Raw genomic sequence first — 20,000 nt, 5'->3', positions numbered from 1 at the left:
GTGTCACATTTTACAAAAGCTTTACACAGAATGATTTTTATGAACGCAGCCCTGCGGTTTAAGAGCAATAAGAAAAATTCATAGCAGTCCCAGCGTTTGGGAATCACTGCTTGATTATCTTGTCACCTTTGACACTTCGACAACATAACCTCAAAAAGTAACCTCACTTTTTCAAAATGCCACGACGAAAAGTAGCCTTTGTACACCCGGATCTGGGCATCGGGGGCGCAGAGCGCCTTGTTCTAGACGTGGCAAGTGCCTTAGCAAAACAAGGCGACGAAGTCTTCTTCATTACCAACCACTTCGACCCAAATCACGCCTTTGAAGAACTAAAAAAAGGAGAATTTCCAGTGCAAGTGTACGGCGACTGGTTGCCCAGAAGCCTCTTTGGAAGATTTCAAGCTTTGTGCGCGTACATTCGTATGATTTACTTGACTTTCGTCTACGTGCTTTTTTACAGTAAAGAACAGAAACCAAATGTGTTTTTCGTGGATTTGATTCCAGTGGCAGTGCCTATTTTAAAGTTGTTCAATGAGAGAGTGATTTATTATTGTCATCATCCTGATCTCTTGGCAAGTACTCCTGGGGGTGCCTTCAAGAAGTTTTACCGAAAACCGATTGATTGGGTGGAATTAAAGTCAACAAAACGAGCGGATATTATCTTAGTGAACAGCGAATACACTGCGGAGGTGTTTCGGGAGACTTTTCCGGAAATTACGAAGCCTGTTCAAGTTGTGTACCCCACTGTAGCAGCGTCGTATGTTAAAACAGTAAAAGAAATGAAAAATCCAAGGAAAATCAACGAAATTTTTCCTGAAATTCCCAGTACTGCGAGTTGCACATTTTTATCCATTAATCGTTTCCATCCAGCGAAAAAATTGGACCTTGCTATCCTCGCTATGGATAATTTGCGCAAACTTACAGCCCCTGAAACGTGGGACAAAATATTTCTTATAATGGCTGGAGGATTCGATCCTCAGTCTACTATAAACGCTCGTTACTTTAGCGAACTGCGACAATTAACTGGAGTGCTAAATTTACAAGACAAAATCATTTTTATGAAATCGCCAGCAGACGACGTCAAGACAGAGTTACTGTTATCTTGTGATTGTTTACTTTACACTCCTGTGAAAGAACACTTTGGGATTGTTCCTCTTGAAGCTATGACTGTCTCTAAGCCTGTCATAGCCTGTAACAGCGGAGGCCCCCGTGAGACTGTTGATCACGGCAACACAGGATATTTATGCGAGCCTAATCCAGAGAACATGGCGATGTTCATGCACAGGGTCGTGGAAAGCGACACCAAAGACATGGGGGCGAAAGGAAGAAAGGTCTTGGATCAAAAATTTTCCTATCAAAGCTTTGCCAAAAACTTAAAAAAAATTGTAGATAACATAAATAAAAAAAACACTTAATGTTAACTTAAATTTACAAATAAATCTATTACTTAGTCCAAGAAACTTTAGGTATGTCGAAATGCTCTGTAAGCCCGTCCAAGTGTTGGTTGAACTTTTCCACTCGCTCCTTATGAGTCATGGAGGCTTTTTCCAAAATCCTCTGCGTTTGCTAAAAAAATGGGGGTTATTACATTGATACCAACACTTGCTATTTTCTTACCATCTTCTCTTGTTGTTTTACAAACGCTAACTCCGCTTTTGTTTTAGTTCTTGTAGGTTTTGCTTCTTGTACTTCACTGTCGACCATCTTAATCGCTTGTTCCAGCACTTTCTTATCCTTCTTCTTCTTCTTTTTCTTCTTAACACCGCCGTCATTTTTCAATTGCAACTTTCCACCGCAAACATGTGCATAAGGGTCTTCTTCCTCACCCATTTTCTGCTGTTTTGTTTTCTCGAATGTCAACCTCGAAAAATCTAGACGTCAGCTGTCAATTTCAACTGTCTTCAACCTGACAACGGTAAAATCACCAAAAAGTGAGGTTATGTTTTTTATTTACGTAAATAAATATAGTTTTTCTAATAATAACTCGAGGATTGTGAGAGGTTGATACTCGACAATGAGTTTTATTATTAACGCAATTAAAAGTATTTTACATAGGATGTTGCAATTTTTGTCGCTTAGTAAGAAAACGTTAAGTAATTCCTTGAGTATCTACATAAAAACGAACACTGGAAATACGCTCTCCGTGGACTTGGACCCCAGTTGGGATATAAAAAACGTGAAAAAGTTTGTAGCTCCACAACTAGGACTCGACCCTGGAGAGGTGAAGATTATTTTCGCGGGGAAAGAACTCGGAGATTCAATCACAATATCAGTGAGTTTACCCCCCAAACTGAGCTGTCTCGTCAACTTGAATTTTTCAGGAATGCGACTTGGGTCAACGGAGTACTTTACATGCCATTAAAATTACAAAAAAATCGCCACTAGTTAAATGTGAAAACCCCATTATTGACGAGGGTGATGAAGGCAAACCCCTTTGTGAAACTCTCAGTGACCAAAGTTTCTCCAACGACAACGAAGAGACCGCTGAGTCAACCAAAGTCCACTTTTTTGTTTACTGTGCCACTTGTAAAAGTCTCAAAAACGGGAAATTACGCGTCAGGTGTCATTTCTGCAAATCGGGGGCTTTCACGGTCCACTCAGACCCCCAAAACTGGACTGATGTATTAGAGCCTAAACAAATAACAGGTCTGTGCGAAAACGCCCCCGAGTTGTGTGCAGAGGTAAACCTATCTTGCTGTGAACCCATTTTCTAAATGAATTCTAGATTCTAGATAACAAAGAGCCCACTTTCGCAGAGTTCTACTTTAAATGCTCTGAACACACATCTTTGGGTGAAGACGATGAAGCCGTTCCTTTATATCTGATTCGCCCCAACTTGAAAGAAATTCCTTGTCTTGCTTGCGCTGACGTCAAGTCAGTTGTCTGTTGTTTAGTTTTTGGAACTAAAATTGTTTTTCTAGTGAGACTGTTTTTGTTTTTCCATGTGAAGGGGGCCATGTCACGTGTTTGGACTGTTTCCGACAATACTGCACCACGCGGCTACGCGAGAGGCAATTCTGGCAGCACCCCGAATTTGGGTACACGTTATCGTGTCCTGCGGGTTGTCCAGATTCTTTCATTAGGGAAATCCACCATTTCAGGCTTTTGTCGGAAAATCAGGCGAGTTTGGGGGAAATTAGTACAGTAGGACCTCTCAAGAGCGGACGACAAAGTTTACAGTTTCCTGATGTCCGTTATTGGAGGTCTAACTGTAATAAAACGTGGAAATATGCTTCTTTTATTACAACATTGAAAGAGGAAAAAATAATACAATTATGAGCAAAAAGTCGTGGACACGAATTAACTTTTTTTCGCAATCTTAATTCATCGAAAATTTGACTTCCAGTACGTGCAATACCAGCGTTTCGCCACCGAGGAGTACGTCCTCCGCGCCGGCGGCGTGCTCTGCCCCCAACCAGGCTGTGGAATGGGCATTCTGGCGGAACCAGAATGCACCAAAATAACCTGCATCAGTGGCTGTGGAGTGAGTGTCCCCTAAACTCCCATCTCAACCCCATTTAGTATGTTTTTTGCCGGTTATGTCTGCAAGGCTACCACATAGGCGAATGCCATCCTCCAGAAGTTAGCAGTTCACAAAACTCGGATTGTACGTACAATGTAGATCCTGCTCGAGCTGCAGGTGCTCGCTGGGATGAAGCATCCAGAGTTGCAATAAAGGTGTTAACAAAACCTTGTCCGAAGTGCAGAACACCCACGGAGCGCGATGGTGAGATTCTTTTCCGGAAGATTGAAGAAATAGTTTATTTTCAGGAGGTTGTATGCACATGGTGTGTACTAGAGCGGGCTGTGAATACCATTGGTGCTGGGTCTGCCAGACCGCGTGGACCAGAGAATGCATGGGCAGCCACTGGTTTGGGTGATTTGTTAGTCAAGTCGGTTGTTATTGTTTAAATAAATTGATTTTGCCATGGAAATGAGTTTTTCGTAACAGTCAAAAGTGAAACATTTTTGCGAAAGAGGATGAACTACTGCATCAAAAGAGGTACCCGCCTTTTCCCTGGGAAATTACAGTCTTTTTCATTAGCTTCGTCGCGTTTCGCCTCATTACTTTCTAAATTATTAGAACAAATTGACTTTTTACAATACAAAATACACAAAATATAGCTTCCACTCCATTAAGCTTTTCCTTTTCCCGCGATTTTTTCTTTTTTTTGCTCGTCAGTGCACTCAAGTCCCCGTCTCTTGCTTCAACTAACGACTGCTGAGTTCTTAAAAAGACTATCGCTACACGACTCGCCAGAATTTTTAATCGACTTTTCCTCTCCCCCAGAATTCAGCGATGAAAATAAAGAAAAAGCAAAAATCCCTCGCCCACCTAACGCTTTTATGTTGTACGCGAACGAAAACCGAAAGAAAATGTCGCAATTATACCCGACCGAGTCGAACAAAGACATCAGTAAGCGCTTGGGAAACGGATGGAAATGCTTGGATGAAGAGGAGAGGAGGAAGTTCTTCGACAGGGCGAGAGCTATCGGGTTACAACATAAAAAGGAGTTTCCAGGTGGGTTACGGATAATTTCAGGCGAAACGGGGATGTTTAATATGTGAATCTTTGTGTCAAAAAATGGGAGTTTTACACCAATTCAATGCAGTTGGTTTTACAGGAAATTTTGTTTTGATTTATTTATCGCCCAGCAGGAGAACCTGCCGGGCTTCAAAAAATTCGTCATAGACTCATTTGTATTGTTCCCCTCCACGGAAATCTTTAGTAAAAGGCGAAAGATTTATTCGCTTTGAAGGGAAACCAGAGTGCCGATGCTATCTTCACGCGAGTATATATTCTACCGCTGTCTTCTCAGTGGAGTGAACGATTACACACCGCGCCCTCTTTGATCTACCGGCTAAAGTAATCTACCAGTCGTGTGGTAGGTAAATCGATGAAATTTCAAACGTTTCTTGCATGAGAAAAATTGTTAAAATATGAATTTAATCGGTTTTTGAACTTAAGTAAGTAGTTTCTTTGTTGCAACTGCCGTTACTCATGGAAGGTCAAGGTTGAAAAAAGCAAACGACTTGGGTTTGATTGATTACCACGAGTTTGTCGTGCTTTTGAAGCTGTGAGCAATCATAAATGAAATTACGATGAAAATGACCTTTTATAAAAAATTCAACGTGAATAATGATGCAATTGAACGAGACTTTGAAATTAGAAACTATGTTGGTAACTCTGTTATTTCAAGCTTGAAGTTGGCTCTAAAATGTCAAAGTCGAAAAATTTTAAAAACGAACAGCAACTGTAATAGATTTTTCTTGTTGAGTTGAATTTAGTAGTTTTGTATTTTTTTCCTTCTGGGTGATGAGGTCTTTTTACATAAATAAATTGGAACAGACTTTTCCTTTTTTATCGATCCTGTCTTCTGTAAATTTGCCTTCGCTTCCCGCAAATTTCGCCGAAGACTATATTTAAGTCCTCGTTACAGAAAATGCAATTTTATCTTCTCTCCACGTCATTTTCCTCCAATTTCCACTAAACGCTCTTTAATCTCCTAGCACCTCCCTCCTGGTAAAAATTTTCCGTTGCATCCATCTCCCCGACCTCCACCCCATCGCAAATTGATGCAAATCAATTGAAGCCTTCGAAGTCCATGGAAAACGTTGCCGGTCGAAACCAAAGCGATGTCTAGGCGCAGGTCCGGTGGGAAATTCTAGAAGCCGCGTCTCAAATCCGATTATACGAGGTGATCGTTATGTCGCCCGACTTTTTCTTTCTTTCCTTTTTGCGTCGACGTCACTTGCGAAAATAATCAGCCGACAAACCGGACTAATTTCCTGGCGCCGTCCGTTATGCGCAATTAATAGAAGGGTTTCTTCTCAATCAGGGTGGAGGAAGTTACGCTGAGAAGAGAAAATTAAAGAGGACAGAATGCTGAAACGTGCGTTTTCAGGCGGCGGGATTTTTTCAGTGGAATGTTCCAGTTTTCACGGGGCATGTGTGGATTACCCGGAATCGACCGGTCTCGTATCGAGTAGGTGCCAAGAGAGGGGTTGGAGCACGTGTAGGTCGCAGCAGGAAACGATTTGCAGGATTTCAGCGCTCGGTGGAACGGAGGAATTTTTGCAGGAAGAAAAATACTCAAAACCAACTACGCAATAAAGGCACAGACACAATCAGAAGATTTTTTTGTTATGTGTCGCCTATCTTTGCATGTTTTTTCAAATTTTCAGTTTAAATTCTTCTTGTAATATATGTTTTTTTGACAATCGATTAGTTTTATCATTGATACAGGGCGTTATGAGCAGAGTAAAAAAAGTGCATTTAATGATGTCATCATTTTTTAAAATTACACAAACGATGAAATTGGTGGATGCGCCGGGTAAAATGTAAATTTTCCGGCGCATCCACCAATTCGCTCTTTTCTTGTCTCCAAGATTAAATTTAAGCCCACTTTCTTATTAACGCAACTAAATCAATAAACGCCTTATTTTTTTCTTTTTTGGCGCATTATAGTTGTGATATGATGGTCCATAACCATAATAGTTCCCGTCCGCTTATCAGAAATCGGGCAGAACCCAAACTATGAAATAACTTTTCATGAGTTCCGATAGTCTTCAATAAAATTTCCTATCTAAAGCTATGACAGCTTTATGTACTGCGATAATGCATTTTCTGCCACTCGTTCCGTTTCATCGTGTATTTATCACTTTGAAAAACACGAAAGACGTTTGCCGGCCTTCGCCCAAACAACATCCTCACCGAAAGATTTTCCGTCCGGAATTTTCTGCTTTCGAGTCCGGTTAAACTTGACACCGTCGCTCTTCTATCCGAGCGCGAAATTCCATATCAATCAAAACTCTCCTCTCAACCCTCCATCTTTCAGTTTCATATTTCAGTCGGAAAGTCAATAGTAGAACTGTCCGAATGCACACAAAGCCTTTGAAAGGTCTTCAATCATTTTCCTCCGGTTTTTCCGGGAGAGACGACATCCGTCGTTCCCGACTAAAGGTCAAAGTTCAGTCAAGTACGCAACAGTATTTTCTCTGCATAGTTTACAACCGCTTTAGGGCGCAACCCGTCGTCGCGGGTCGAAGGGTGAGAACGACGCAGACTAAAAACGATTTTTTTTCCGGAATGCCGGAAGCGACGCCAAATTGGATGTCGAAGACCCGGATTGTCCGGTGTGGTGTACGCTCCAACGTATCGAGTTATAATAACTTTGGAGGAGCAACATGTTGCCGCCCGGAATCGAGAGAAAACATCCCCTCTCTGCGCTCTGCGTGCACAAATCTATGAATGAAACATAACACACGGTCGAGGAAGTAAACAAAGCTAAAGAGGACAAAGGACAAAGCATTGTTAAGGTCGGAGCAAGATCAAAACATTTATCAAATTGCAAAAGATATGAATATGGAAGAGGATTTTTTGTAACTATATTCTTATGTTTATTGTTTCGAGACCGGAAGTTGGAAACTCTTCTTATTTTCTCCTGTTGGTCAACTGATAAATAAATCTAAAAATTTTGAAAAATTCTAATCTATTCGTTTTTGCCCCAAATCTCCTGAAATATCTCACTTTTATGATAGATAAAACTTGATATAAACGTATCAGGCAAAGTTCAACTTCATAAATATCACTTTGTAGTTTAATGTCTTGGTTCAAAATTATAAAAAATTGATATAATGAAGTTTTATTATTACATCGACAGTGCGCTCCCTGGGGAAGCTTCCAGCGGCAGTATTTGAAAGAAAAAGGTGAAGTTATTACCATGTAAATTTCTTCTCTAGTGATGTAAGAAACGTACTGTAGAACCCTTTCAAAATCACCTGGCTCGCAAAATTTTATGTGCATAACCTAAACTTTGCCGTAAGTCGCTTTATTATCTCCACCAAACCCCCCCATCATTTTTTATTTCTATTTCCACACGTTTGTGCTAAATTCCCTAAGTCTTTAGGATTTCGTTATCTCTGTTTGTCTATCATGTTCGCTCGCGTGAAGTTCGCGTGCCCATAAATTTGTCATTAATTATAAGTTGAAGACTTTCTCCTTATTTTGTTCTTTTTTATGGAGAGTGTTATCAAGGAGGAGTTTCCCGTTTCTATTTTTGTTTATTATCATAATCCTTGATGATGTAACATTTCTTGGGTCAAACACCTTGAGTCCTCGTATGCGCTCACCCTAGCGATGCACCCAAGCCCCCTCGCGATGCGTGCTGTGACCCACTTGTCCGCTCGCGGCAGCGCCACTGCAGACCAAGGCGCGCCCCCGAGGTGAGGCGTCGCGTTCCCGTATTGATTCAGTCGGCGACGGCGTCCGGCGTCGCTAACTGCGCCGCACTCCGGCTCGTGTGGCAGCTCGGTGCACACCGCAGTTCAGTACGTGTCGATTTTGGCGCGAAACCAGCCGTGATGGCTCTCACCTAGTGCCAAACAAGAAAACTTTCAGAAGACCAGGCATGGATTGCTGCAATTACATGCAGTACAGACACCATCAATATTACGGATCGCAATACTACGAGCCGGCGCCCGCCTACCATGGGGACTTCTACGGCCACCAGCTCTACCAAGACTATTATGGGAATCCCCCTTATTACCAGCAGTGGCCCTGTGCCACGTCCTTCCCAGGTACGGACAGTGCCAAACGCCAAATACCTTTGTTTTGATGTGCTACGCCCCCTTTTACTTGTCAAATTTGCGGAGTTTCGGCGCCCAACATCAAAAATTTTGGCCGACTTCTTTTGCATCAATGTAATGAATAAATATCGTGGACTGGTATCTAAAAAGTTCTTCCTTCATTTATTATTCAAATCTACTTCCACAATCTCAACACCACTACATAAAAGTCTAATTTTTACCCACATTCAATGTTGCCACCTTTCTACCACGATTTTTCCACCTGCATATAACACTTCCGACCTTGCGGCCGATCGATCTGGAATCTAATTAATTATCATCGTGATGAGTGGCCGCTCTTCACCAGTTCCCTACCGTAGTGATAAAATTTTTATAATGTTTATTATTGAGCCAGTCGTTTACTAGCGGGCGGCGAGCTCATGGTGAGTTTTTTTGAGAAAAAATCGTGAAAATAAGTTCCGCAGATTCATTAATTTTTCAACGAAAGAACGGATTCTCCTCAAATATTCCAGTAGAGTAGAGAAATGTTACTCATCCGAGAAGATTGCTTTTGGTCTTTACAAAAAACGAAAGAGACTCATTTTTGCAAACAATCAGAAATTGTAGGATGTTATTGATCTGATCTTGGTTTCGGGGAAATGAAGTCTCTGTTTTGGGGCCAATTCTCAAATTTAAATCTTTTCTTATATTGAAGTAGCTTTAAAGAAACTTAAATAAAAAATTATTATACAATTGCGGTCAATGAATTTCGATCACCCAAATTTTTAGACAGACAAAAATAATGCAAATTTCTATGAATTGACAAATGGTCGATGAACGAAATTCACTGGCCGCAACTGTACTCATAATGACAATAAAAATAAAAAAAAGAATAACATTTCGATGGTTCATCATTTAAAATTTCAAATTTTGCGCTCTAATAGGCCAAATTTCCGATGAAGTAATTATTAAAATTGATTTTATTCTCGTCAATGACGTCAGTAAAACGAAAGTTTTTTACCACTTTAAAATATGTAAATTTTGGTTCATATTTCGTAACACACGTAGAAAAATTTTATTTTATTCTCTAGTGAATAAAGAAATCATATTTAGTCGATTTCTATGACAATATAACGCAGGCTCTTTTCTATTATTTATTTATTTCAGTTTGTTTTTTCCCAAATTCTCTCGTGTTAAAGTTAGGGCAAGTTAGGCAGGGCTACCAACACAATTCAAATTTCAAAGCCTGTTTCTAACAAGTAAAGAAAAAAAAGGAATATGAAAAAAATGACAGATCGCTTTGAATGAGTCCGTTTCTCCGTATGAAATTATTGTTTTTTTTTCTAATTCTTGCAGACTAAAACGAACATTGAAAAAAAACGAAGAAAAACTAGATTGAATTTTTTACCAAATTTATAAAGAAATATAATTATTACTTATTATAAACAAAACAGCAGCTTAAGAAGTGAAATTATGTTAATTCAGTTAATCCCATTGTACCATTGTACCTCATGATCTTCCCAAATCAATGATATATTGAAGTTTTATCTAAATGCGACCCCTTTGGTTATCATTATGACTGTCTCAGTAACTCATCGAGCTCATTAAAACAGAGTGGCGTGAAGTTTAATTAATACAACGAACTCATGGAAGTTTTCAAAGGGCAATAAACCAAGTTCCAAAGAGATCGATCGCAGGCTTTTCAAATAACGACCTCTAATAAAATTGACGCAGCAAGTGGGATAACCAAAACAAACAGACCGTCACATGTTAACCCTCGCTACAAAATTATGAATTTTTGCTTCGTTCATCCTCCGTGAAAATCGCATCTTTCTGTTGTCATCTGATCGATCTTCCCCTTTTTATACTGTTGCTTTCCTATCTTTCTGTGCATATTTCAGATTACGTGTACAACCCGAAGGAGGCGAGGATACGGAAAGCTATGCGCGATGCAACGCGGGAACGTTCGATCGGGACTTCCCCCATGCTCCAGAGGCCGAATGTGCGGAGAATGTCGTCGTCGCACAGCTGGGTACCGCCGTCGCCACACGATGAACTCATGATGGTACGTTTTTGGGGTGCCGCACCCCATCGATCTTACGCTTGTCCTGTCTTCGAGACGCTTTTCTTCTCATAAATAAATCTGGGTTCGGCGTGTGTTGCGTACTCGGCAATCGATAGGGACTGAATAGCCCTTATTTCGACGGTGACAGTCGATAGAAGGGCGAGGGGCGCCGGCGCCGAAAGGTGGAAGTTTGCAACAATGAACGGGCGAAGAAAAAGTTTGGGGAGGTCGTGAGACACGTATGGGGTGTAATGGAAAACAGGGAGAAGTTTGAAACTCTCAAAAAGAAATTTACAAACAAACTAATGGCCTACCAGAAATGCGTACGCGTGCAAATGGGAGTCACTTAAGTTAATTTAATTTATGTAAAATTTGTCTTTTTATTTGTCTTAAAATGATATGATTAAAATCCATATGAAGTGTTGATAAAAAAATATATAAAGTTTATATCTTTTCCAGAGGGTGTTCATCCCTTATGACTTGAATGTTTCCAAACTTCCCGATCAGCTTTTCGAGAGTCAAATGTTTCGACACTTTTGTTCGAAGTCAAATTTTGGTTTTCGGTCTTGCAAACTTCGAACTGTTGGCCCGCAGCGATATGAGACGCTTCTCCACCTCTGGCTTTTGTGCAGAGGCGGCTCAACGAAAATCGATACGGGCCGCGTTTGTCGTCCTCAAAAATCGGCCAGTGAATTATGCATAGTGTGCGGGCTTTAGTTTACCTTTTGGTTATTGATCGTTGTGAAGATAGGAGATGATAACATAGATATTATCACCAGACATTTATTATTTATATCTAGATGCAACATTGGTCCGTACTACCCACCAAGGGCGTCGTAAACAAGCTGAGGCAATTTCCGCGATTATAGGGCAAATTAATTGTTAACCGGATTTGATTGGTTTTGGAGGGGCTGTTAGCAGCGAGGTCGATCCGGTTGCCCCCTTCCGATCACCTGTTTGAGCGACCCGGAACGAGTTTTCCGGGACATGTGGGCGAAATCGAACAAACAATTTCCACCAAAAAAATATTTAGAACTTTTCGATTTCACCAACAGACAATTTAGTCCAGTGTCGTCACTCATCAGCGCAATGTCTGTCGATCCTCCCCCCGACTTAACTCGCTCGATAAAAGTACCAGAAAAAACGCGAGCTTTCTCCGGACCTCGGAGAATTTTTTTCTCTTTTTTTTCAATAATCCCGGTTTTGGCCGTTCCGCCGCCTCCAGTAACCCGCGCGACGCTTTGCCATGGTAACGGAGATTGTCGACGCCTACTCGTTGCTAAGCGACGCACGAGAGCGTCGCGGCGCCTATTGCGTAACCGGCGTCGATACCGAGCCGGGCGCGCGAAAAGCTCGATACGAGAGAGTCGACAGGGGGCTATTTGCATTGTGCCCCCTACCCCCGGTACGGGGGCGGCAAAAAAGCGACCGTTCGGATTAAGTCTTCAGCCCCGATCGCCCTCCTCCGCCCCCGATCGATAATTGCCTTGACACCGCGCTGCCAGTATCGACAAGGATTCGACGGCCGCCCCGAACCGTGTCAGGAGGTCATGCAGGAGATATCGCAGAATTTACTAGTTATACTATAACTTCGCGGATTTTCTCTTTTCCATTCATGATGTTTCTGCGAATTAAACGAAGCGTGGGGCAGGTCAGGGATAGAAGTTTGGGAACCGAAATGGCGAAAAGTTTTACAACACACCAGCGGGAGCGTCATAAAAATTGTTACGACTGACAAGTCGCACAAAGTTTAATTGCTGTTACATGGTTAATTAAAATTGTAACTTCACTTCTCTTTATAAAAAGAAGATTTCAACAGTTGCATTAAGTCCGATTTCCAATCGATTATCAATAAATAAGTTTTTTGTTTGTTGCAAAATGATGAAACGCCCTTTGTGAACTTCCCGCTGTTGCAGTCGCCGATGGGTAGCATGCAGGCGGCGTCCGTGTGCGGCTTCCCGATGGCGTCGTCAGCCGGCAGCCCCCAGCAGTTCATGGGCGCCATGAACGCCTACAACAAACTGGAAGCAGCGCCGCCGCCGCCAATGCCGCCGTCGAGCACTCCGGTGCACACGAACTACATGCAGGTGCGACATCCCGTATCGATTGATTAGAAACTAGCTCTTTAGGAGAAAGTCGTTATTTCCCGCATGCAAAAAGTACGGGCATTTCATCAACCGAAACGAAAAATGCAATCGATCCGTCTTAATAAATAGTGGTCGATGTGTGAAATTTACAATGGGGGCACCGCTCGCAACAAGAAAAATGACCTCGGATTCGCGACGACTTTCTGTTGCGGGCGGCGCAACAAGTGGTTGAAATATGTTTAATTGGAAAACGTGCCGGATTTACGGCGTTGACATACAAAATGTTCGGTTACAGTCGAACCCTCTGGCACAACTACAGCAACATGCGGAGATGTGGCCGGAGTACCAGGCGATGCGGCCTCGCTCTTCCGGTAAGAAATTCCAGAGTTATTGTAGAAAACCATATTTTCCTTCCGTGGCACGTGTTATGTGTTAGTTACCCCAATTTTGGTTCGTCCTTAATATTTGATTCTTCCTTCTATCGCTTCGAGACAATATTCGTCCTGATGACTTTCCCACTCGAATGATCAATAAATTAACGCTGTAGGTAACCCCTTCATGATGGGCGACGTCCCCTCTTTCCCTGGTCAGCCCTCTGAGATGGGTTCCTCTCTGATGATGGAGAAGGAGCCGACGCCTGCAGCGTCCCCTCCCACCAACGACACCGAACCGGACAAGGAACAAGAGCACTTTATCCCCGTCTTCGAATCGTCAGACGAAACCAAAATGAAAAAGGTAAGTGAGCACTCTTACCGAGTGACTACGAGGATGTTCCAAATAATGAACACTGATAATTGTGCAGCCGCCAACGGTGGCCCATGTTCCGGCCGCCGGCAAAAAACCCGCCACCAAACCTCTGCCGGACTTCAACGAAGCTTTCGGTTCGACAGAACGCGGCAGATTCCAAAGTCCGCCCGATCCGCGATTGGCGCCCAACAAGGGTTACCTCGAATACTTCTTCGACAGCGCTCCGATCAAATTCGACGATTATCAAATTTAAATTGATTGTTTCGGCTCAATTTGTCAAAATTGGAATTGTGCCTTTGTTTTCTCAACTTTGGGTTCGTCTTTTTTTCGTTGTTCGTTGGGACCAAAACTGAGTTATTCCAGGCGGTAGGACAGATCTGCCCAATATTCTAGTCAAATGTTTGTATATAAAAAGTTAGCAGTTAATGTCTAATGTACCCATTGTAATCCGTGTTAGAGAGGTTGTAAAAAGCCAAAAACATCATGTTTATGAAAATTGGAAGATATTTGGCGCCAATGCCAATGTAAGATGGATAAATGTACAGAATTGTAAATGTATTTAATGTTATAATAAGGTTGTGCCTTAGTAGATAATTCAAAATTTATCAAAAAAGTTGAGATTTATTAGAGCTTCCCGCGTACACTTGGGGGATTTGTAAATATACGTTTTATTCCAAAGATATGCTTCCCAAAATTTTGAAAATAGCGACATATTCTAAATCTTCCTTTAGTCTTCAAAAATCAAAATCAGTTTCGAATCAAACGCAAAATCAGACCAGGACACTCACGAATTAATCAAAAACCATAAGAATCGTTTCGTACTAGATTAATGTGGTCCATTCTTTATATCTATAATATACTTGTGATCGTCATAGATAGAACATAGATAAAAAATAAAACAACACCAGATTATATTGTACAAATATATTAAAGTTGAATATTCCCATTATATTATATTGTATGGCCAAACAACCAATGAATCGCAAACAACTACGCATTCCGAAAGGTCTCCATTGCCCGGTCGATAATGCCGTAAAAAGTGCCAAAAAATCTAAAGAAAAGTATCGTAATACACGGAAATAATACTATAAAAAAGGAAATACAGGGTTTCGATTAAACGTAACTTTTGACGTAACAAAAACACTTCTCGAAATGACAATACTAGTCGAGTTAGATAGAAAAATATTTGACCCTATGTATTTCAGTCAATTACTTCATATTTCTCCTTATTTGGACGGATAAATGTGATTTTGTGGTCGTTATTTTTGCATATCTGTCCCATTTGTCGCACTGATTTTACATAAAATTTCAGAAATATTTTAAGTATTACTGTGACGCAAGTTAACTTGAAATCAATATTACTACAATTTTTCAGCATTTAGTAAAACATATAAATTTATTAAAAATAAACGCACAAATCCAAAATTATTACAATGAAAAAGAAATTGTTTCATCAAAAATACAATGTTTTGCCATTTTTTTTCTGTTGCAAATGAAATAGATGTGTGCAAAATTAATCACGTGTAGGTCAATAAAAACCCTAGGCAACTAGTGCGGTTTTAAATTAAGCAACAAAAAATGTAATTACTAATATAATAAGCGATCCTACCTTCCAAAAAAAGAAAATTTTTGCGGCATTTTGGACCACCCCGCATGCAACAAGTACAAATCACAATAAAACTCAAAAAGTTGTTTCCGGTTCCTGGTTCGGCGCCACATGTATGTTGTATTAGGATCATTTATAGCGGTCTTAGAGCCTGGGGGCCGCGCCCCCCTTCCACTATTATTACAATGTGTTAAATCCATATCAAAGTGATATCGTTCAATTACAAAATATAATTTAGAGCTGAACGTGTGTTTATAGCCCTCTTCCGGAAACATCCTGCACCTTCCTTTGTCTTCCCAGAGTTTCCGAGCATCCCCTAATCTCTTCAGCAACGATCTCAGTTACCAAAAGAACTACATCTTGGAGTACTTCCAAAGCATGCCTTCAATGACGCTGATGAACGTCACCACTCCTAACGGAACCAGTTTTCCATACGCTACGTATTCCCCGACTAATCTTGTCGAGAATCTCAACAATGAAACGCAAGTTTTTGAAAATGTCAGCGAACCAATTTTTTTTCATACTGATGTGGGATTCGTACCAATGTCGTCCATATAGTTCCGGGTCGAGGCGTGGCGCGTAATTAAAGACAAGTTTTGGTTTAAGGTCGTTTATTTGGTATAAATTCGTGCAAAATGAGATGTTAACCATAAAGAAACGAAAATGTTCAAATTCGTAAGTATATAATTTAATGTCTGAAGTGTCTCTTAAGTTTTTGTTGTGTAGGTTGTTCTTTGCGCTTTTTTCGTCGCCGTCTACGGAGCAGTGGTGCCGTTTGAGAGCCCTCTGGGGGCTACTCTTCTATCCAAAGTCAACGTGGCCCCAACGAGGGTGAACGTGGTCAGACAACCCGTCACAGTTGACCAAACTGAGTATGTGTACAGATCGGTACCAGTCCCAGTGCGCGCGGTCGCTTACACGGCCCCTGCTTTAGCTTATGCTCAACCGTCTCTTATTTTGTAATTTATGTAATAAAATAATAAATTCCGTCCAAGTTTTATTTTTCTTTAATTCAACATAAACCGCTGAAAAAATCCGACGCGTTTTGAACCTTGGACGACGGCAAGTTGTTCTGCATTTCCCTCTTCTTCTCGTGTTTCTTATGTTTATGACTAACTTTCTCAAAATCTTCAAAGTACTTGATATTCCAGAATTTGATATCGTTATTATGACTACAAGACGCTACAAATTCTCCATTGTTGCAAATGTCGACTCTTTCAATTGATAAGTCGTGCTGGCCAACAATTCCCAAATGTCGATGTGGGAACAAATGTGTTGCTCTAAGAAGTCCGTCTTCACAAGCTGTGACAACTATATTTTCAGTGATTGGGATTAAATCATTAATTGCTGATTTAGTTCCTGGGAAAATATCGCTGTGTAAGCCGAACTCGTTCCAATTGTATAGAAAGAGTTTCCCTTTTGATGAACCCGCTAAAAGTTTGCTTTCGGAACGAAAGAGACCGAGGCAAGTGAGTTCTTCCTCGTATTCTTCAGACTGCATGTGGACTTTTCTGAAACGGGAAAAAAATAAAATTTCTTAATTAAAGTTCATATGTAAAAAAATACTATTATCTAAAATCGCGCCTAAAAACATACAATTCTTGTTACATAAACTGCAACAAACCTGTTTTTTAGATCAATAGTTGTAAGTGAGCCATCTCCGCTGGCACATAACAAATAATCCTTCGCATCGTTAGTCGCCATATCACTAATAAAATCTTCATTTTTCTTGGTTTTGTAAATGGGGCCCGGCGTGTTCTGTCGTAAATCCCACAATTTCACACATCCATCGTCGTCCCCCGTCGCGAAAACATTCTCATCAACGACCAAAAGACAATAAAGAGGTACATCATGAGCATCATCATAAAACCTAACTAATTTTCCACTTTCCACATCAGTTAACATAACAGACTTGTCTTTAGACACTGAGAATAACACATTTCCATCACTGCTAAATTCAATATCTCTGCACGATTTTGTATGCACTTCTAAAGTTCTCAAGACAGTGTTCTCTTCATTAGAATACTTATAAAAAATGACATCACCAACAATGCTAGAGATAGCTAATAACTCTTCATGGGGGTGAAACGAAATGTCTGTTATAAAATCTTCGCAGTGGATAATAGGAGGGTGATCACGTTTTGATTCAGCGGCGCCTCGAATAGCTTTGATCACTTCGTCTTCTTCCTCTTCTTCTGCAGGGGAGTCTCGAGCCCCATCACTGTCAACTGTTTCTTCTAATTGAACTGCACCGTCGGAGTCATCAGAGTCGGACATAGAAACGTCCGAGTCGGAATCTGACTCGATTTCATCGTTTTGAGCCCCTTTATTGCGGTTACACATTTTGAAGTTACGCACGTGTCAAGATGTCAGTTTTGAGGTTATCTGTCACTTGTCACCTAAATCTCAAAAAATGTACAATCTTGTACAAATTTGGTGACTAATTTAATCAAACTTGGTGCGTTTGTCTTTTAACTGTTGATTTCCGGTTAAAATAGTGACTCTTTGGAGACCAAATTTTGAATTTCCCAACATTTGTATCTGCGCAGTTGCCGCACCTGTCCTGTCAGCCGCTCCTGTCAAATTACAGTTTTCTGTAGTAACTTTGACAAATGACAGTGAACAAAAACATTCCTCGTCCGTTTGTTAATTTTTTCGTTATCTTATCAGTTTATTCAACGACGGATTCGTTCTTTTTTGTTTTACCACCGTTTCGACAGGATAATGACAATGGGCGATGAAACACCAATCACGTCATTAATTCTTCCCGTGCTGATACGCCCCATTCTGTCCCAGGTAGGTCGTTTTGAATGAAATAGCCCCCACCTTGTTAATCCCTGAATTCCAGCTCGAAAAACAGGACATTTCAGCGTCCCAAACTCTACGCTCAGCACTTACGAAAGCGGAAGCCTCACACCCAGGACTCACCCATGACCTTGTTATAGGAATTCTTAACAAGGGGGACCTCACTGTAAATCTGAATGAAAGTATACTGCGTTTACAGGGGGCTTCGTCAGAGACAGACGGTAATGGAAATTGTGGGGGTGGTTTTAGCTGATTGTTATTTTAGTTGTAGAATATCGGTTAAATCGCTCAGAGGACGCTTTCCAGGAGCTCAATCGCAAGTCAGCGGCGCTCAAACGGATTCTCAGTCGAATTCCTGACGAGATTAACGATAGAAAAACGTTCCTTGAAACGATCAAGTTTGTTGTTAAAACGCGTTGATTTATAGCTAATTTATTTTGATTTTAAGGGAAATAGCGAGTGCCATTAAAAGACTATTGGACGCTGTTAACGAAGTCAACGGGTTTATTCCAGGGAGCGCCGGCAAGCAGGCGCTAGAGCAACGTAAGAGAGAATTTGTCAAATATTCCAAGAGGTTCAGTAATACTTTGAAAGAGTACTTCAAGCAAGGACTGTAAGAATTTTAATTGTAATTTTATCCCGTTTATTTAATTTCGCTTTTCAGAGCCGACGCAGTATTCATTAGTGCTCTCTACCTCATCCATCAAACTAATATGATAATCGCGACTGTTAAACAGAAATGCGAATAATTGGGTGTCTATTTATTAAAGTTGAGTGGGAATGAGAGTACATTAGTTGTCTGATTGTTATTAATCTGTTAGTTACGAGTACGTGTAACATTTCCTCCAGTTATAACTGGCAAGACTATTCCTGTATAAACTACATAGAAAAGAGTGCAAATTGTCAAATGTATTTAATTTAAATAGAGTATTTTAAGAAAATGTCAAATGTATTAATAAAGTAACTATTTTAAGAACAAAAACGTTTTTTCTTCCATTTGGAAAAATCGCATAAAGCGATATTTCCACATGAATTGATTTATGACGACGGAGCATTATAGCGTGTCTAAAAAAACAGTTACGTATTCAATCAACGTAAGAAATTAAACGGAAAAAGCCACAAACAAGTATTGTTTTCAATCATTAGAGAGAAAATTACTTTCATTTGGAAAAAAAGCCTAAGAATGTAACTGAATTTAAATAGCAAGCGATTTGTAAAAGAAAACAGAACTAAATCCAAATGTGTAGGGTATTTTAAATGTCGGCTACTTATCACTTCGATATTAATTATTCTTACATAAATAAAAAGTAACAGATCTCGAACTATATTAGGAATTAGTTACCTAATTTATTTATATCTTGTGTTTTTTATCAGGTTACACAACAGATTTGAAAAAACATTTGGTTACAGATGTATTTATCTCAATTTGTAATTCGTAGCTCTTCGTCGCCTCTTTCTAGAGAGAGAAGTAGTCTAATATGTGTAACTTTTTAACTCAGATTATTATGCCTAGTTTTCTTAGTTGTTTTTCTATTTTCCATGCATAAATTTGCAACAAAAACCGGTATTTCTACAAAATATCAAAAACAACGTTGAATTTGACTCTTTTACCTAATTTTTAACACCTTTTTCTAATTCAGATTTTCTCAAAAACATGAATTTTTAAAAAAAATTAGCCGATGTTCAAGTTTTAATCGTTGAAGTTTGTTGAGTTTGAATAACAATCCATTGCGGTTTTTACAAAAACACACAAAAAAAAAGAAAATGACTTGTTTTTAAACTGATTTAATCTATTGAAATATCAATTTTTTATGAAAACTACCGCTTTTTATTTCTTTAAAAATGTGAGCCAGACGTAATAACTGAAACTGTGGTTTCTGTTGAAAAATAAATGCATAGAAAATAGGAAAACGCCTAGAATTGCTGCGAGAATATGACAAATATTTATCGTCAAAGACAATTTGATATTTTTATCAACGAACAGAATAATTAATACAAATGACTCTCTGATTACAATTTTCTTTCCTATCATTAAACCCTCTCAGGCTGCATTTACTAAAATAATCGTAGAAGAAGAAAATTTGAACAAAAATAACAAAATCCGAAACCATATTATTCTCCT

The 20,000-nt window shown here is 40.0% G+C and overlaps 9 protein-coding genes and 1 non-coding gene across 13 annotated transcripts; 7 read left to right on the top strand and 3 right to left on the bottom strand.

Annotated features, from left to right (window-relative positions):
• Nucleotides 1-97: 97 nt before the first annotated feature.
• On the top strand, nt 98-1,439 carry Alg2 (alpha-1,3/1,6-mannosyltransferase Alg2). Its single transcript, XM_088036095.1, has one exon. The coding sequence runs from the start codon at nt 177-179 to the stop codon at nt 1,413-1,415; it is 1,239 nt and encodes a 412-aa protein (XP_087892221.1). The 5' UTR covers nt 98-176; the 3' UTR covers nt 1,416-1,439.
• LOC148173960 (protein FAM32A-like) lies at nt 1,396-1,834 on the bottom strand. Its single transcript, XM_088036097.1, has 2 exons — nt 1,618-1,834; nt 1,396-1,566 (listed from the first exon to the last, which is right to left on the bottom strand). Exons 1-2 carry the CDS (start codon nt 1,828-1,830, stop codon nt 1,444-1,446), a joined length of 336 nt encoding a protein of 111 aa, XP_087892223.1. The 5' UTR covers nt 1,831-1,834; the 3' UTR covers nt 1,396-1,443.
• Nucleotides 1,835-1,919: 85 nt separating this feature from the next.
• Nucleotides 1,920-3,935, top strand: park (E3 ubiquitin-protein ligase parkin). 4 transcript variants are annotated; one of them, XM_088036093.1, is made up of 8 exons: nt 1,920-2,000; nt 2,044-2,272; nt 2,322-2,681; nt 2,726-2,874; nt 2,922-3,120; nt 3,347-3,484; nt 3,523-3,727; nt 3,772-3,935. In XM_088036093.1, the coding sequence occupies exons 2-8, from the start codon at nt 2,057-2,059 to the stop codon at nt 3,879-3,881; spliced, it is 1,377 nt and encodes a 458-aa protein (XP_087892219.1). In that variant the 5' UTR covers nt 1,920-2,000; nt 2,044-2,056; the 3' UTR covers nt 3,882-3,935. The 4 variants fall into 4 exon arrangements, with proteins under 4 accessions (XP_087892219.1, XP_087892220.1, XP_087892218.1 ...); XM_088036094.1 differs by having other exon boundaries at nt 1,921-2,000; nt 2,056-2,272; XM_088036092.1 differs by lacking the exon at nt 1,920-2,000 and having other exon boundaries at nt 2,015-2,272; nt 3,775-3,935.
• A 46-nt stretch (nt 3,936-3,981) lies between these two features.
• LOC148173958 (sex-determining region Y protein-like) lies at nt 3,982-4,596 on the top strand. The gene is made up of 2 exons (XM_088036770.1): nt 3,982-4,003; nt 4,184-4,596. The coding sequence occupies exons 1-2, from the start codon at nt 3,982-3,984 to the stop codon at nt 4,567-4,569; spliced, it is 408 nt and encodes a 135-aa protein (XP_087892896.1). The 3' UTR covers nt 4,570-4,596.
• Nucleotides 4,597-4,649: 53 nt separating this feature from the next.
• Nucleotides 4,650-4,774, bottom strand: LOC148173957 (U5 spliceosomal RNA). Its single transcript, XR_015770219.1, has one exon. It is a non-coding gene; the product is annotated as a U5 spliceosomal RNA (small nuclear RNA).
• A 3,443-nt stretch (nt 4,775-8,217) lies between these two features.
• LOC148173956 (uncharacterized) lies at nt 8,218-13,804 on the top strand. The gene is made up of 6 exons (XM_088035529.1): nt 8,218-8,580; nt 10,470-10,633; nt 12,550-12,720; nt 13,016-13,091; nt 13,268-13,455; nt 13,523-13,804. The coding sequence occupies exons 1-6, from the start codon at nt 8,412-8,414 to the stop codon at nt 13,718-13,720; spliced, it is 966 nt and encodes a 321-aa protein (XP_087891655.1). The 5' UTR covers nt 8,218-8,411; the 3' UTR covers nt 13,721-13,804.
• A 17-nt stretch (nt 13,805-13,821) lies between these two features.
• Nucleotides 13,822-15,637, top strand: LOC148173955 (uncharacterized). Its single transcript, XM_088035532.1, has one exon. The coding sequence runs from the start codon at nt 15,452-15,454 to the stop codon at nt 15,629-15,631; it is 180 nt and encodes a 59-aa protein (XP_087891658.1). The 5' UTR covers nt 13,822-15,451; the 3' UTR covers nt 15,632-15,637.
• Nucleotide 15,638: 1 nt separating this feature from the next.
• LOC148173954 (uncharacterized) lies at nt 15,639-16,067 on the top strand. Its single transcript, XM_088035531.1, has 2 exons — nt 15,639-15,748; nt 15,800-16,067. The coding sequence occupies exons 1-2, from the start codon at nt 15,737-15,739 to the stop codon at nt 16,034-16,036; spliced, it is 249 nt and encodes an 82-aa protein (XP_087891657.1). The 5' UTR covers nt 15,639-15,736; the 3' UTR covers nt 16,037-16,067.
• Nucleotides 16,058-17,630, bottom strand: LOC148173953 (WD repeat-containing protein 55 homolog). The gene is made up of 2 exons (XM_088035528.1): nt 16,698-17,630; nt 16,058-16,584 (listed from the first exon to the last, which is right to left on the bottom strand). The coding sequence occupies exons 1-2, from the start codon at nt 17,414-17,416 to the stop codon at nt 16,086-16,088; spliced, it is 1,218 nt and encodes a 405-aa protein (XP_087891654.1). The 5' UTR covers nt 17,417-17,630; the 3' UTR covers nt 16,058-16,085.
• On the top strand, nt 17,631-18,860 carry Ccm3 (programmed cell death protein 10 Ccm3). Its single transcript, XM_088035530.1, has 5 exons — nt 17,631-17,869; nt 17,922-18,099; nt 18,144-18,276; nt 18,327-18,491; nt 18,543-18,860. The coding sequence occupies exons 1-5, from the start codon at nt 17,798-17,800 to the stop codon at nt 18,625-18,627; spliced, it is 633 nt and encodes a 210-aa protein (XP_087891656.1). The 5' UTR covers nt 17,631-17,797; the 3' UTR covers nt 18,628-18,860.
• Nucleotides 18,861-20,000: the final 1,140 nt, after the last annotated feature.

This window comes from Gnatocerus cornutus, chromosome 5 (genome assembly GCF_029298725.1).
Source record: "Gnatocerus cornutus isolate USDA-ARS CGAHR chromosome 5, icGnaCorn1.1, whole genome shotgun sequence".
Taxonomy (NCBI): Eukaryota; Metazoa; Arthropoda; class Insecta; order Coleoptera; family Tenebrionidae; genus Gnatocerus; species Gnatocerus cornutus.
Note: the sequence above shows the minus strand (reverse complement) of the source record. Positions and strands in the feature narration are given on the sequence as shown.

Excerpts from the sequence above, each read along its gene's own strand:
- Ccm3 (XM_088035530.1), top strand. The coding sequence starts at position 17,798 with ATGACAATGGGCGATGAAACACCAATCACGTCATTAATTCTTCCCGTG. Across the intron at positions 18,277-18,326 it reads ACGTTCCTTGAAACGATCAA|GGAAATAGCGAGTGCCATTA; the intron begins GTTTGTTGTTAA and ends TTTGATTTTAAG. Across the intron at positions 18,492-18,542 it reads GAGTACTTCAAGCAAGGACT|AGCCGACGCAGTATTCATTA; the intron begins GTAAGAATTTTA and ends TTCGCTTTTCAG.
- LOC148173953 (XM_088035528.1), bottom strand. The coding sequence starts at position 17,416 with ATGTGTAACCGCAATAAAGGGGCTCAAAACGATGAAATCGAGTCAGAT. Across the intron at positions 16,585-16,697 it reads ACTATTGATCTAAAAAACAG|AAAAGTCCACATGCAGTCTG; the intron begins GTTTGTTGCAGT and ends TTCCCGTTTCAG.
- park (XM_088036091.1), top strand. The coding sequence starts at position 2,015 with ATGAGTTTTATTATTAACGCAATTAAAAGTATTTTACATAGGATGTTG. Across the intron at positions 2,875-2,921 it reads CTTGCTTGCGCTGACGTCAA|TGAGACTGTTTTTGTTTTTC; the intron begins GTCAGTTGTCTG and ends TTGTTTTTCTAG. Across the intron at positions 3,121-3,346 it reads GGCTTTTGTCGGAAAATCAG|TACGTGCAATACCAGCGTTT; the intron begins GCGAGTTTGGGG and ends TTTGACTTCCAG.
- Alg2 (XM_088036095.1), top strand. The coding sequence starts at position 177 with ATGCCACGACGAAAAGTAGCCTTTGTACACCCGGATCTGGGCATCGGG.
- LOC148173960 (XM_088036097.1), bottom strand. The coding sequence starts at position 1,830 with ATGGGTGAGGAAGAAGACCCTTATGCACATGTTTGCGGTGGAAAGTTG. Across the intron at positions 1,567-1,617 it reads TAAAACAACAAGAGAAGATG|CAAACGCAGAGGATTTTGGA; the intron begins GTAAGAAAATAG and ends CCATTTTTTTAG.
- LOC148173955 (XM_088035532.1), top strand. The coding sequence starts at position 15,452 with ATGCCTTCAATGACGCTGATGAACGTCACCACTCCTAACGGAACCAGT.
- LOC148173956 (XM_088035529.1), top strand. The coding sequence starts at position 8,412 with ATGGATTGCTGCAATTACATGCAGTACAGACACCATCAATATTACGGA. Across the intron at positions 13,092-13,267 it reads GATGCGGCCTCGCTCTTCCG|GTAACCCCTTCATGATGGGC; the intron begins GTAAGAAATTCC and ends TTAACGCTGTAG. Across the intron at positions 13,456-13,522 it reads ACGAAACCAAAATGAAAAAG|CCGCCAACGGTGGCCCATGT; the intron begins GTAAGTGAGCAC and ends ATAATTGTGCAG.
- LOC148173958 (XM_088036770.1), top strand. The coding sequence starts at position 3,982 with ATGAACTACTGCATCAAAAGAG. Across the intron at positions 4,004-4,183 it reads GAACTACTGCATCAAAAGAG|TGCACTCAAGTCCCCGTCTC; the intron begins GTACCCGCCTTT and ends TTTGCTCGTCAG.